At 47.2% G+C, this 15,742-nt stretch overlaps 1 protein-coding gene across 1 annotated transcript in view; it reads left to right on the forward strand.

Moving 5' to 3' along the window:
* Positions 1–15,742, forward strand: part of LOC125760303 (endothelin-converting enzyme homolog) — a 98,934-nt gene that overhangs the window by 69,628 nt on the left and 13,564 nt on the right. The window contains exons 3-5 of the mRNA XM_049420183.1: positions 5,535–5,613; positions 6,998–7,195; positions 14,848–15,080. Coding sequence (XP_049276140.1) covers positions 5,535–5,613; positions 6,998–7,195; positions 14,848–15,080 — 510 coding nt within the window. The remainder of the gene's footprint in view (positions 1–5,534; positions 5,614–6,997; positions 7,196–14,847; positions 15,081–15,742) is intronic.

Consider the following 15,742-nt stretch of genomic DNA (forward strand, 5'->3'; position numbering starts at 1 on the left):
GTATCTGAGTGCTACCTGCGGCGTTACCTTTACTGTGGGAGAGGGCATTTTGAGATGCGTACAAACATTTTTTACGGCACTAATTATAGAAATTAAGAAAATTAACTTTTTAACCAGTGGAAATAAGTGGTCGAGTCAAATGGGCGAGTGGAAGCCCGTCCTGAAAATAGCCTATAGCCGCTTTAAAATTTTTGAAAAGCGGCCACTGGTAATCACCGCGGAGCGATGAAATCTGGCTCATTTTGCTGGCGATACCGAAACCTACGCACCAAAAAGCGCGTCTGCCATTCACTGCGGAAACGCCCTCAGTGACGACACTGTTTCCCTCGCACGGGGACGGGAGGGGGGAGGGAGGGAGGAGGATAAGCGTTGCCACGAAACGAAGTATCTAGATCAACGGATGATAACGGCGCTAGCTTATCCTCCTCCCCCCTCCCCGTGCGAGGGAAACAGTGTCGTCACGGAGGGCGTTTCTGCAGTGAATGGTAGACGCGCTTTTTGGTGCGTAGGTTTCGGTATCGCCAGCAAATTGAGCCAGATTTCATCGCTCCGCGGTGATTACCAGTGGCCGCCTTTAAGAAATTTCAAAGCGGCTATGGGCTATTCTCAGGAATGGCTTCCATTCGCCCATTTGACTCGACCACTTATTTCCCCTGGTTAAAAAGTTAATTTTCATAATTTCTATAATTACTGCCGTAATTAATGTTAGTACGCATCTCAAAATGCCCTCTCCCACAGTAAAGGTAACGCCGCAGGTAGCACGCAGATACCTCCTTTCTGTGATTTTTAAAAAATACTGGACACATTTCTTGAAACACCCTGTATATACATAGAAGCTCAAATGAAAGCCCCTAGAGGTTTCTCATGAACGAAGCTTTTCAGTTCATAAAAATTTATTCTTCTAAAGCTTCCCAGTTGCTAAAAAATAATCCTGCGCAATATTTTTCTTCAGCTCGAGCGCTTTCGCGGGCTTCTTTTGCAGGATCGTGCTTGGAACATGCAGTGATGCTACCAAGGACTTCTGAATCGGAACAATATTTGGAGCAGCAAAATTTTCATTTAGGAGCAGTGTGAAGAAGCACAAATTTCGAACTCGGAGTACTTTGGAGCATGCAATTTTGCATCGGGGAGCACTCTGGAGAAGCTAATTTCACATCCTGGAGTACACTGGAGATGGATAGTTGCGTTATTCAGGCACCTGAATAATTATTATGGGGCTCTGGGGTTCTTATGAAGAGCTAGAAATATTTTCATTGCAAATATCATGGAGAAAATCATCTCAGGAGCACTCGATAATGTAAAAACAAGGGCGTCATGCAGTTGAGTGTTCGGGAATAACCTCTTCAGCGATTATTTTTGACGCTAGCAATAACACAGGATAATGGATCAATAAAATTGTTCTTTATCAAATAACACTCTAAATACATCTATGTGGTTATCAGTAGACGTGGTAGACAAACGCCGCGACGTGCACCAGTGCCTCAATGGCAAAGAGTCACATTGTACCTAATGCATTCGCCTAAGACGACTCGAAGGCGAAAGTCATCTTTTTCTTCTCATTCGATGTACTGATCGTTCCCCGCTCCCCTCTCAAAGCTTCTTGCACCTAACGTGGTTCTGCGCCGTCTCCAGGATCGGAGGCATTGCAAGCTTTCTGTATCTCACCTGGTTTTGCACTGGCTGCATGATCGGCGCACCGATCACGGAGGCAGTGCAAAACGACGATGTCATGTGATGACGCCATCACGTGACGTCAGGGTGTATGAAGTCATGACGTCGCCGCAAATTTTGGCATCTGACATCATGATGACGTCATCACGTGATCGTGATTTTCTGCATCACTCGTGTTGACGGCGCCGACGGTAAATTTTCGTGTTTGATGAGGCATCTAAGGCTTTCGTATTAATATTGCGTTTTGAAGGTTAACAGCATTGAAGGGTAACAGCCTGGCTGTTAGCAACCTGGCGTTAGATACCAAACTGTCCTCCACCATGTTAACTCTGTGCCGTGCGCTAAACAGTTTCTCTGATCATTCACCTCATCGAATGGCATCACTCATTTTTTTATTTTTATTGCGTCAGCAATTATATGGGCTCACTCAACGGGTTTTTGCCGTCGCCGTTGGCTTCGCCATTGCCGTGATTTTCCGTGTATAAAGTCCAAATTGATAATATCAGCCCGCGCATCGCATACGTTCTACCCGCGAGTAAAATCTCGCGATCGCTGGCGACGAACGCGGCTGAACCAGAGATGAAACGAGCCGGCCGTCTCCTTCGCACGGAGGGCGCATGCGATAACATCAACCCGCGTGTGATGCCTACCGTTGATTGCTCATCGTCCCGCCCGTCTTTCGTAAGGATCATGAAGGGACGCCGGGAGAAAGAAGGGGGGCGGGGGAGGGGGATGCGTCGCTCGAAGGGCGCAGTCGCTGGTGCGCGCGCTATCTCGAGGCATCAGGAGACGGCTCGTATACTTGCTGTGCTCTCAACGTTTACTTCGCGTTTAGAGAACTGGCAGCACGAAAACCGCTTCGGCCCCTGGGGCGGCCATATATTCCCTCAAACCGGCGTTTTGTTGAGTTACGCGTGATCGGATCCAAAGGAATTAGGAATTAGCCGCTAGTCCTACTTCGTAGGACAATACAATTTGTTGGTATTGCATTCATTGCTTCGCCCTTCAGCGAAACTGAGATTTTTTTTAACTGTCAGCTAATGAACCTGGAAGCGAGGGGCGGACGTGTAACTTGGAGTAGGCGCTTCACAGCGAGCCTTCTGACATCAGGGCCGTCAGCGATGGGCCCGCTACTGACAGCTGCGCATATTGAAACCGAATTGCGGCTCTTCCGACCAGGAGGCATTCTTTTGTTAATGCGATGGAAATTAAAAAAAAAGCAAGCAAGAAATTCGAATTGCGACCCTAGCTAGCACTCACGAGCTGGCTAGGGCTGGCCCTTCTATGGGGTATTTACCGCAAAAGCGATTACAAACCCGGATGTGCTGGTGGAAGAAATTACGAAACAGCTCTTCTGGATAACGATCGATGGATAAATTATATTTGAGGAAAACTGTCAACGCGTTCCCACCGTTCACGTGCTGGTTCATGGACGCGAAACACGGAAAATTTCATATTGTTTCCTATATGCCCAGCGTTACTAGACTTCATTCCGCGATGTCCAGAAACAGAAGTGACAGACATTCTGGCGGCACGCGTGTAGTGAACATTGCTTCAATTACGTGCCGTGCGATGCTCGAAGCGAACTATCAGCAGCGTTTCTGGAGCAGACGACGCCCGCCGATGAATCGCCGCCACTTTCACGCAGTGCTGTAGGCGTTACCGAAAAGAAGTTGCTAAATACGTTACTCGTCACGATAAAAATAAAGGAACGCGTTACCGCCCTACGTTACCTCTAAAAAAGGGTAACGCGTTCCCGTTACTGTTAGAGAAAAAAGTAACGCGCGTTACTTGTACCGTTACTCCATGGTCAAGAATTTGAATCAGTGCGCCTTCTCTGCTGAAACCGACCTTTGTTATGAAGCTCACATTTATGTTTCACATAAAACTTCTAGGCCAACAAACGATTCTACCTGAAATTCTTGTTTAACGAGAATAATCTGCAGAAATATGCGGGACCCTAGCAATACTAGAGTGGCCTATGAAGTTGCCTGTATAGAGTTACAGTTGATGGCTTCTAACTCTTTGGCACATGGCAAGGTCATTTTGGTCAGGGTGACATTAAGCACGAAATGAGATTTCATATAAGCTTTGAGGGGGTCCGCTCTATGCACGGCTGGTGCAGAAGCCTAGCTCCGGTCCCAGCCGCAAATAGTCGTACCGTGTCAACGTCCCCTTGAACATGTTTAACACAGCGCAACGACGACGAGGACACAAGAGAAGAGGAGACAAACCACAGCGCTGTGGTTTGTCTCCTCTTCTCTTGTGTCCTCGTCGTCGTTGCGCTGTGTTAAACATGTTCAAGTATTATCACCAACTGGCCCAGCTATCAGTTCTTCTTCAACGTCCCCTTCCCGTAGCGCGCGTCATCGCAGCTACGACGGGTTCGGGCGAATAAGGCAACAGGCTGGAACAAACAACACTTTATTGCTACGCTAGCAATAACGCGTAAATGTCGCGTAGAGGGATAGTCCGCTCTCGTAGAAAGCAAAGGGTAACGCTTACTCCTTCGGTCGATGATCGGCTCGCGGGTCTCGGGGCGGTGAGGTGTTACTTCGCAGGTCAGCAGGGCACGAGCGGCCGTCTGCTCGTATGCCCGGTTGTTTTATTCACCTCCCGTCTCCCTCCCCACCACGAGGGTTGTTTCCCTCGCAGGGCGAGTTCCCTTTCCCGCGAGCCGGGAAGCGAGGATTGGCGCGCGGAGTGACGGGGAAGAAGGGGTTGTCCGGCAGGAAAGGGCGACGGTGCTCCTCTCCTAGTGGTCCCTTGGCAACCACCGTCAGTTCGCGATCGCGCCAGCCTTAAGGAAAGGAAATGGGCGCGTGTGCTGTCCCACAGCTTCCACACTTGCGATGGGAAGGAAGAATGCTATATAGCCCTTTTCCACTGCCCATAGTTTTCATGTTCCTTTCATTATGTTAGAAAGAAGATGACTTTTAAGGGCTCGTTTTGCTTTGTTAGACACAATATTACTGAGAACTAACACACAATAATGCCAAGGAAAGTATAGGGGATGTTATTTGTAATATTGGAATATAAATGTGAAGAAAGTAAAGTGGACGAAAAGATAACTTGCCGCCGGCAGGGACCGAACCTGCAGGTTCGGTCCCTCCGCAGGTTCGGTCCCTGCCGGCGGCAAGTTATCTTTTTGTCCACTTTACTTTCTTCACATTTACATTCCAATATTACAAATAACATCACCTATACTTTCCTTGGCATTATTGTCTGTTAGTTCTCAGTAATATTTCATTATGTTAGTCATTTCATATCGCTATGGCCATACATTGGTGTTGTGCGCAAGTGCAGTCACACAGTCTACGAGGTAGAGGTCCTTCATAGGTGTCCTTCACAAAGATCCTTCATAGGTGTCCTTTTTCTGACTGCTGCTTCCGATTACTGAAAGCAAGCGCCTTGTCCAGAACTCGTGAGTAAACACTGTTACAGCGCATGACATGGTCAGACGGAACGCTTCCTGGTTACGTACGCTTGGCTAAGCCCATGGGCCCCAATTCTATCCCCACCGCAACTACCATGCTCACGCGGCTGCTGTCATAAAACAACTGTTGTGCAAATATTATGCTGTAGTGCAATTATGCAACTTGAATAAAATAACCTTATCAAACACGATAAAGTTGTGCAATCGCAAATCTAGTAATACCTGGACCACACATTAAAAGAACGATTTTTAATTATCTGTAACTTCATTTTCTTGAAATTACTCTGTTTTTACAGAAAGGAGAAACAATCAGAGCTCGTTCTACACGAAATGTATTTATTACCTTTGTATTTTATTTTCCCTGCAAAAATAATTGCTAGCCAGTTTTCTCAGTTTTCTCTAAAATTTAATTCCACAATTTGCGCAGCACCTCAAATTAAAACGCGAGGAAACAGAATTAGCCATATTCAACATGCTCACCAACAAGTACGACGGCAAAAATCTTGGTGAAAATTCGCTTAAAGAAAATCCTAACAAACACAACTATGTTCGCACTAATTTGTTTAAAAAGCATTATCTAGCAGGCTGAGTCTCACGATATAGCGGATACACGGGAATAAGCATTAGTTCATCATACTTTCTCTTTTGGTCCGAGGAATATTTAGGTTATGGGTAAATTTATGTTATCTTTCTTGCACAAGTTAACAACTACAATATTCCTACTCCTTTGTGGCAATGAAATTCAGAATGGCAAAGTTAAAACTAGGCCATCGTTATCAAGCCGAAAACATTATATGTTTCATCGAACACAAGGAGTGGCCGTCGGCGGCGCCGGCGTCAACACGAGCGATGCAAAAAATCATAATTTTGTGACGTCACACTATGACGACACATGAAATGGCGTCATATTATCGCGTCATCAAACGACATCGTCGCTTTTTTGAAAGGGTGGGCCAGTCCCGGTGGCAGTTCAAAAACACTTTAGGTGCAGAATGTTTTCACGAACAATCAATTCGAGAAGAAAAGAACTTGAAAATGACTTACGCCTTCGAGTCGTCTTAAGCGAATGCATAAGGGACCGTGTGAATTTTAACAGGCCCCAAATCTTTTCTAAATGGTGTCTAAGGACAGCTGTAAATAATTCCTATGACGTACCCAATTGACATCACATTGACGTACCTTATCACATTGACATGTACTGTCAATGATTCAACAAGGCTTTAGGCAGCAGTGGGAATTGCGAGCGAGCACGAACACGAACGCAGAACCAGATGTACAATTTTCTGTACTTGGAAAACTGCAGCAGAGACGCAAGAACAAAATATCTGTCATAGAGATAGGACGGTCAGAGGCCACAGAGTAGTTGCAGTCCATGTGGGATCACAAAAACAAATGCAAGACACCTCCGCAAATGGCACTGCGGACTGGTAGCGGTATCCACCCGAAAGCCCTACGTGGAAAATAACGAAGTCTTCACAATGACGGCGCTGCAACAAAAAAAAAAGTCTCAAAACTTCTTCGAGTTGTGGGAGGACGTGAAACATTCGTTATCACGCAATGTATATGCACATTTGTATGCGCCTATTTTAGTACTATATAATGACGACCTAGATATGCGTAAGTCTGTCTGTGCAAAAGCTTTAAACGAGACATTGAAGTACCGCGGCTTGAAGCTAGCAGGTGTCATGACCACCATGTGAGGGCAATACCATGAGCACACCAATGCTGAGGCAACGTGTTATAATGGAGAGCATCGGGCTTCAAGTTTTACCTGGATTATCGCGGCCCTGGCTCGTCGCATTGCTTATTGCCTGTTCTCAAAGTATGTAACACCATGTTCCATGTGGCTCTCGGCAACTAAGTGCTCTTGCATGTTGTTTCATTGAACAGAGGGTTCCCGGCTCATGGTTAACCAGACGGAGAGCATGGTGTCCCAAGTTCAGACTGCCTTCCGGGACACGCTGTTGAACTCATTGTGGATCAGTTACAAGGAAGAAGTGGGTGCTATCCGAAAGTTTGACGACATAGTGGTGAACGTAGGAAGTCCAGGACGGCGACTAGACCCGGAGTTCATTGACGAGCATTACAGTCAGTATTCGCCAACTTCTACACGCCTACCGGGAGTATACCGTGTTTTACACGTGACTTTACCCGAGTATTTCAAAAAAAAAAAACAGTAGTTATGGTTTCCTGCGCATAAGTGAATGAGACTTGGGTTAACCCCAATGAGGCGACTAATGACTTGGCACGAGGACTTGCCCTGCGTGCCGGTCAGAACCGAGCCATCCAATACCAGGCCGGAGTACTTAGCGATCATTTAATTACGTATGGTGAAATTACTAAACATTACTATTCGTACTTAGGACGCAGGCGATTTCCATAGCCACATTCAAGTGTCAACAGGGCTCAGTCAGTTTCACTGCGTCTATTGTAAACAGGAACGTACCCCACCCCTTATCACATTGACAAAAATCTATCCGGAAAGGGAGGTCAGGAAAGAATCTAATGTGGAAATGGAATCACTGGGATCAGACACATGCTAGTGCGTGCCCTGTGACTCTCACCAACCCTGGAGTACAATGGCTTTACTGGCAGAAAAATGTTAAGGAGCTCCTCGCCTCAAGACCAGCTACGGACTGTCCAGAGGGCCCAAAATGTCGTTGAGGGGCTATGCCTGACGGCGCCATCTTAGGCTCCGCCCACCTCTTTCTGAATGGGTCGAGCCTCAGGACTTTTGTAAATAAAAGGTTAGACACACCGCAGCTGGATGAAATAAATGGTATGTGACTTGCCGTTATATGTTGCTTTTTCGAGTACAATCAAACGTTGATATAACGAACGTTTATTTAAATAAATCTCGATGTAACAAATTATCTTTATTTCCTGACTTCGACTGCATTCAGAACCGTGTATTTTTTGCCACTTAGCAAAGTAATTTTGTCAGATGGCCTCGATCGAGCGAAGTTTCCGGCTATTCCAGGCATGTAGTCGGGGCTTCTGAGGCTAGTAACTTTAGCAAAAGTCTAAACGTCGACCGAGACAGAGTTTGCCCTTCAATAAGGAAGGGAGAAGTTTAAGCATCAGGAAAACTCACAGTGCACTTCAGTAACTTGGCTTATTCGATTTTAAGGCAGCCATAGGGAAGGTGGACTTGCAGTCATGAGGGACGAGCTTGAGAGTGATGCTATGAACTTTTCCTGACCTCATCGTTGGCTTATTAGCAAGAAAAGAGAACTGCGTACTCTTCAATCAGTCAGTCAGTCAGTCAGTCAACAAACTTGGGACGGGAAGACCATGGTCCTCCGCCCGTTCGCGGGCCCTTAGGACAGCCCTTAGTTGTTCCTGGGGATCGCCGCTTTTGAGGGCTTCCTCCCAGTCCTCTTGTGTATTAAAAGGCGCATTTCGTAACGCAGCACATTGCCAGAGCATGTGTGCTAGCGAGCAATACTCTGCATTGTACTCAAGGCAGTGTGGGTCGATGTCCGGAGCAAAGTGGCTAAATTGACCTCTCGACGGGAATGATCCCGTCTGTAACATTCTGAGCGTAGAAGACTGGGGTCTAGTGAGCGTTGGGTGTGGGAGGGGGAATTTCCTGCGCCCAAGCTGATAGTGCTTAACGATTTCGTGAAAAGAAAGCAATTCAGAGCCCTTTCATTCTGTGAAGATGGAAGGCCAGCGAAGCTGCTCGTTTTGTTTAATTATAATTAAAATTTTCTGTTTCAACAGCCATTTTGCCCCCTGATACAATAGTGGTCACTGCCGCAGACTGGCACTTGCTCTGGGCAGTCCGACGAAAGACACTGTCGGATCGTCGCCGCTGCACAGTCGCGGTGCAGATGGTCATGGACGCCGGGGACGGTGGAGATGCATTCGGCGAACCACAGGCGTCCACACACGCCGCACGGTTACCTAAACGGTATTGGGAACACTTTCGTTTGGGCTAGTTGGTGGATGCTTGGAACATAAACACGGACAAGGAAGAGATTCACACAGGACGGGCGCCCGTCCTGAGTACATCTCTTCCTTGTCTGTGTTTTTTAGCGCAGCCATGCACTATGTTCCAGATATCGGAAAAAGAGCGACGAAGAAGAGACAGTAGCAAACTTTCGTGCTTTCGAATCATGTGCGTCAGCAGCAACCCACGGAGTCGGGCTGCGGTTTATTGTAAATAAACCCCTTTTTCTGCGCACCGGGAGGCTTTATTTTCATCAAGTGGTGCCGAAACTCATCGGAACAGTGAAACACATCGATGGTCCCAAGGTAATCGCCTTCCTGCCTACGGATTCATCGTACGGACCTATACCTGCTCAACACGGAGTCAAAATATGGAAGCCCTCAAGCTCAAGCGCAAAGCCGAGAGATCGCAATTAAAACGGCTTATCAACAACATAGATGCAACGCTCATTGAAGTCAGTGTTACTGTAGAGCAGCTTTGCATCCTCAACGAACGCCACAACCAACTTCACACCGACTTGAGAGCAACTGACTCCGACGTCGTCCCTCTGCTGTCGACCACGGATGCGGATGCAGGGTTTGACCGGGTTGTGGATTATAACGATCGAGCCACAGCGACGTCCGCGAAACTCAAGTATCGCATACGTCAGTTTCAGAAGTCCCAAAACCGTACACTACCAGCAACGCCTACCGAGCCCGTGCAACACACGCACCTGTCCGCCGTGCAATTACCGAAAATCTACCTCATGAAGTTCGACGGCCAAGTGCCATTGTGGACGCCTTTTTGGGAGCAATTCAACTAACTGATCCACAGCAACGGTGGACTCCCCGACGTAGACAGGTTTGCTTATCTACGTTCGGTCGTGACCGGCGACGCGGCATTGGCTATCGCGGAATTTCCAGCAACTCCAAGCTGCTACCGTGAAGCCCTGGAGATTCTGAAACAACGCTTTGCCAAGACCGACGTGATAATTCGAGCTCACATGCACCGACTCATTGACATGGAACGAGTTCGTTCCTCCAACGACCTTCGAGGACTTCGGTGCCTCTACGACACGGTACAGACCCAGACGCGGGCTCTCAAAACTCTCGGAGTATCGGAAGACAATTATTCCGCAATGCTCTACCCCATCCTCCTGAAGTGGCTTCCTCACGACATAGTCCTCAACTTTAACAAGACCATCGCACACCCAAGTACAGAGGAAAGAGGACAAAGTGGAAGTACAGGCCAGCAGGGACGGCACACTCAAGAACAAAAGGGCAGCATGCAGCCTTTGCTGTTTCTTATTAAAACAGAAGTAGACTCTCGCCAACGAACTTTCCCGCAAGAGACTGTAAAAGAGGACGTGTCGAAGTCCCAAGATAACGATTTTCACACTAGCACAACATCCTCTTCGCGCCGTCAACTTTCAACCACGGAGTGTTTGACTGCATCCGCAAAACCAGTTACTCAAGAGAACGCCTGCTTTTTCTGTGTCTCGACAACCCATTATACAGAGCAGTGCGAGTCTCTAATTCCTCTCGAGGAAAAGAAAAACGACTACTAAGTGCCGGTCGCTGCTTCCGCTCTACCTTGCTACATTACTGTTCAAAAGATTTCAGACGAAAGTTTAAATGTACAAAATGCAAGCGGCGTCATGCGCAAACAATGTGCTACCCTAGCATGACGATCTCGACTACCGGTCCTCAGACATTGCCGAAACCAATGCAACTCGAGGCGATTGGAACTGGCAAAGCTCTCGCAACGCTGTGCCAACCAGGGTTGCCACTGACTTTCGAGTAAATGTCGCCAAACGAAGAGCAAAAAGTCGCCAAAAGTCGCCATTTTTTTACCAAATGTCGCCAAAGAAGTCGCCATTCTCGATATGTGCGGCATGCCTAGTAATAAAAGTTTCCACTCACGTATAGCCCCGTAGAATACAGTACCACCCAAGACCCTGAAATTATGTTGACGTTTCACAATGCCAGTCGTTTCGCCCGCTTCACCATGGGAGCGCATAGTGCTACTTCGCCGACTAGCCGCAAGATGTGCGTGGTGGCGCAAGGGTGGATGAATGAAACGCTCATGATATCCTTCCATCCCTGTCCGCTCGTTTCAAAGGTAAACGTGTGGTAAACCTTGGGTGAAAACCGTGAAAGTGCTGTTTGTAGACAGCTTTACGTACCCTTATATGAATTAAAAGTATTAAAAGGTTTATTGAAGGTAACACGACAGAATTCTTACAGGAACCGATCATTAGTGAGTCTTACACCTTTTCAGTGTGAACTAATGTGATACCGGACGCCACTGACCCTTTCTTATAGTCACCTATATCTACACGCGGCAATCTGATGCGTTATTAATGATCAGGTAGACAGTGTAAAACGTTACATAGCAATTGTTTTCATTGCAACGCTCACCGAGAACAGTGGAAAATGCCTCAATAAATATTTTTTTTATTGCACGAATAGCCGCGTATCCGTCTCTCTTCGCTATTCCAAGCAGTCTTTACGAGCTGAATTGGGGGTACTGCAACAGTGAATAAGTCACCAAGCTATTCAGAACAGTTAGAGCTTTGGCGGAAGACATGGTCGGAACAGGCGGCCAAACCGTCGTCTAGCCCCTTCAGAAGCGAAACTTTAGAGAAGCTTAAAGCACCTAAAGCCATAAACTTATAGTCAAACACCGCCCTCTCGCGGTTTGCAAGGCAGTCCGCTGACTTACATTTTGCTAGAATGTCGCTGGGGGACTTTCCAGTACCTCCTGCATCTAGATGAATTGAGGAGATACACACGAGTTACAGGACGAACATACCGAATGACACGTAATATGCACATACTACTCGTGGGTCTAAACCCAAGAAAAATACAGAGAATGTTGCCGCTCAATCGTTGGGAAGACACTGAGCTTAGGTTGCATAACTCAGTGGAGACATAAGCCGAAAATCGCCAAAAATTTGCCATGTCGCCATTCATAATTTTAGGTCGCCACGGGCGTCTCAAAATCGCCAATTTGGCGAAAAGTAGCCACCATTGGCAACCCTGGTGCCAACAAACGTGAAGCCAGCTTTTTGCCCACAAAAGATCTCGGAAACATGCTCTTTTCTGGTGGTGCCTACTTAGATATCAAAAGGCTTTGATCTGTTAGTGTAAATACTACGTTAATTATAAATTAAAAGATCGTTGTTGCCGACGAAAGTAACCCATCGAGAGGAGTATTGGCTACTTGATCTGAGATTAAATTTGCCATGACTTCGAGGCTAACTAACAAAAACTAGTAACACAAAGACATACTGGAGCAGTATCTCACCCGTAAAAGTTGCCATATTAAACTCGTCTTGCCTGCGAGGAAAACGCTCCCTTTCCTTCGCCCAACGATGGTTTATCGTGCGCCTACTAAGATGGCGGCCGCAGCCGACATCTTCTGGTGGGCATGGCCTCACTCTTGAGCAATAATTGCCGCTCCAGTTATTTTTTAACACGAACGTGTTTGATTCAAGGGTCCACCAAGACTCTCACGACGTATTTCCGTCAGGGAAATACGTCGTGAGAGTCTTGGAGGAAATACGTCGTGAGAGAGAAATACGTCGTGACGTATTTCCGTCAGGGAAATACGTCAGCAAAATGAACGCCATCCGATCGCAAAGAAAAAAAAACTGTAGGAACAAGTTCCGTTGTCAGGAGTCGAACTCATGATCTCATGGTCCGCGACGATGGCTGTCGGGCGTTTAGCCCATTGAGAGACCAACAAACACATAATGGAGTATAAATGAACGCGCCTTTTATCTTTCACACTGTCCTCTCAGTGCTCTTGGATGGATGGATGGATGGATGGATGGATGGATGGATGGATGGATGGATGGATGGATGGATGGATGAATGGATGGATGGATGGATGGATGGATGGATGGATGGATGGATGGATGGATGGATGGATGGATGGATGCTATGAGCGTCCCCTTTATAACGGGGCGGCGACATGTGCGCCACCAGGCTCGAAAAAAAAAAAAAACAGACAGGAATAACGCGCCGTTGCTACGACCGTCCCGTTCGGCGCGCTGGCAATAGAAGTGTAATTTCGTCAACGCTTTAACACACCGCGAAGTGGTGGCGTTAGCCCAAGCCTCGCTCATAGGATGCATCCATATCGAAGAATAGGTCTCAGACGCTCGCCTGGCTGTCGCACCGCCTTCCCCGCTCGCCCTGTGAGAATTAACGGCCAGGCTAGAGGGAAGACACGACGCGCGTAGCGTTTCTCTTCGCGTTTCACGACGCTTTGAAGGAGTGCATATCGAGTATCAGTGTTTATTATGTGCTTGTTGATGCCATATTTGTGCGAGATTCACCATATGCGGCGTCCACGTATATGTTAAAAACTTCAGCTACCGCAAGGGTTAAATCATGATCATGGGCGTTAGTCGTCGGTACGGAGATGTGCCACTAGGCGTCAACGGGAGTGCGTCCACATCAAGCGGTGCTATAATCACATCATGGTTTTGGGACGTTAAACCCCAGATATTAGGCACCTTTAGCTGGGCATTTACGATCCGCTCCGGCCAGACCGGCCAATGCACACGAACGCGTAGAAGGCACTGTTGTGCGCGTGACTCAATTAACACACAAACACGTTGAAAGAACTGTAGTGCGCATGCGCAGAACGATCGTGCGACCGGCGGAACGTGGAACGCATCTCTCGCTCCGCTCGTGAAGCCAACTGACCGGAGCGTGAAGGTGCGTCTACTTGGTTTCGCCGTCGTTTTGCAGCCAAGCTCACCGCGTCTCGGTAAGACGCGCTCGTCAAAAACATGAAATCTATGCAGTTCCCTGCACTCTCTCGGGACGCTACATCTGCGAGGGGCTGAGCGTAAGCGACGTTCAGCTAAACAAGCCTATTATTATTATATACCAATGCACTGTAAACAATCAACTACTTCCGTGACGACAAGTTTCACGTTCGTGTTATGCCGATTCCTATGACAGAGGGATCAGCACTCTCTTAAGGGCGAAGCTCCTTAAAGCGGCACCCGTTCGTCCCTCGTAGTTGTCGTAGTCGTAGTGCGTAACCAGTCGTAACGCTAGTACCAGATCTTGACCTCCAAGGTGGTGCCGGTGGGAGATTTTTCCTGTGCGTTGTTGAACAATAAAAAATTCGCAGCGTGCGCGTTAACTAAAAGCCGAATTCTTCTGTCTCTCATTCCCCATTAGCAGCCATTGGCATGTTCCAGTAGGAAACGTTAGTAGAAGTAGAAGTGTAAGTGTTAGCTAAAAGCCGACTTCTTCTGTCTCCCATTCCCATTAGCAGCCATTGTTTACCTCCAAGGTAGTGCCTGGTGAGATTTCTCCTGTGCGTGATTAAACAATAAAAATTTTGTTCAAAACGCCGTTGATTGATAAAATAAATCAACGAAAGACGCCAGATGTTTTCTAAAAGCAAAACGAAAGAACGCCAGATGTTTCTAAAGCAAAACAAAAAGACGCCAGCTGCTTAACGAAAGACGCCAGATGTTTTCTAAAGCAATGGTTTTCTAAACAATGAAAATTCACAGCGTACATGTAAAATTAAAGTGAGCTGCAAGTCGTCATAACTCATCGAACCTTTAGTATAAACGCGCCCGATCTGACGTCGGTGATGATGTACTGGGCAGAATTCACGGAAGATTCACGGTTTACCGATGAACCTCCGCAGCTTCGCCCACTCATCATCATTCACTCCGTGGATATGCTGTGATTTTTTTATCTTATGTGAAGTGTTATGCAACAATTGCACGACCTTGGACTAAGAAACTATTGTTGCTGATCTGTCACAGAAGCGTACCCGGACGCACCTGTGAACCGGCTCTTCCCCTCATGGATAAAGGCTCTTTCTCTTTCCACTCACTCCATTTGGAGCGACCAGACGACTGCGCTGTACGACGAGAATGAAGTCACCGCACGTTACATACCCGACTACAATGTCGTTGTAGTACCGACAGCCATCATCACCCGTCCATTCTTCTATCTGGACGGGCCAATGGCTCTGAATTATGGTGGCCTCGGAATGGTGAGCACCTTTATTATTTTTCTTTGTTTCTTCTTTGCGCACAAGCGTATATGCTCTCTCTGTGAAATCGGTGTCGTAAAGTGTGCTCGCGCAAAGCAATTTTACAGAGTTACCCGACCCGGAAACTGAACGCAGGCACACTGCGTAACACTCATGCGTGTGTGTCAAACGCCCTTGTGAAACAGCGCGAACTCTATGCAGTTTTCTTCAATGACATCGGACGCTTGGCGGAGCGGCGCGTAAACGACGCCTAGACGAAATTCTCCAATAAAACTTGCAAAGCCGCAAGGTCGTCGGGAACCAAGAAGCCTAGCGCGCTTCGGTCACCTTGCACAACAGAGAGACCGCTTGAATGTTTTATGCCGCACCCCACTACTCAAGCTTGAGGACACCGTACGCCTTATTGCGGCGGGATGCAGCTGCTGCGCGAAGAACGAAGCCGAAACTAGAGTGTACTAGAATACACTTAACCGAAACTAGAAAAAGACTCCTAGACAGTTCACTAGCCAAGGAATTCCAATCCGAAGCCTCTACTTTCGAAAAAAAAAGATGTTCTCTACTTCGAAAAAAACGTTCGAAGTACCGACTAACACAAAACAGCACCCTTCAAAGTCATCTATTTATTTTCTCAAAAGTCCCTCACGAATTTTTTCAGCGGGCTC

The sequence above is a fragment of the Rhipicephalus sanguineus genome, chromosome 10 (genome assembly GCF_013339695.2).
Source record: "Rhipicephalus sanguineus isolate Rsan-2018 chromosome 10, BIME_Rsan_1.4, whole genome shotgun sequence".
Classification (NCBI taxonomy): domain Eukaryota; kingdom Metazoa; phylum Arthropoda; class Arachnida; order Ixodida; family Ixodidae; genus Rhipicephalus; species Rhipicephalus sanguineus.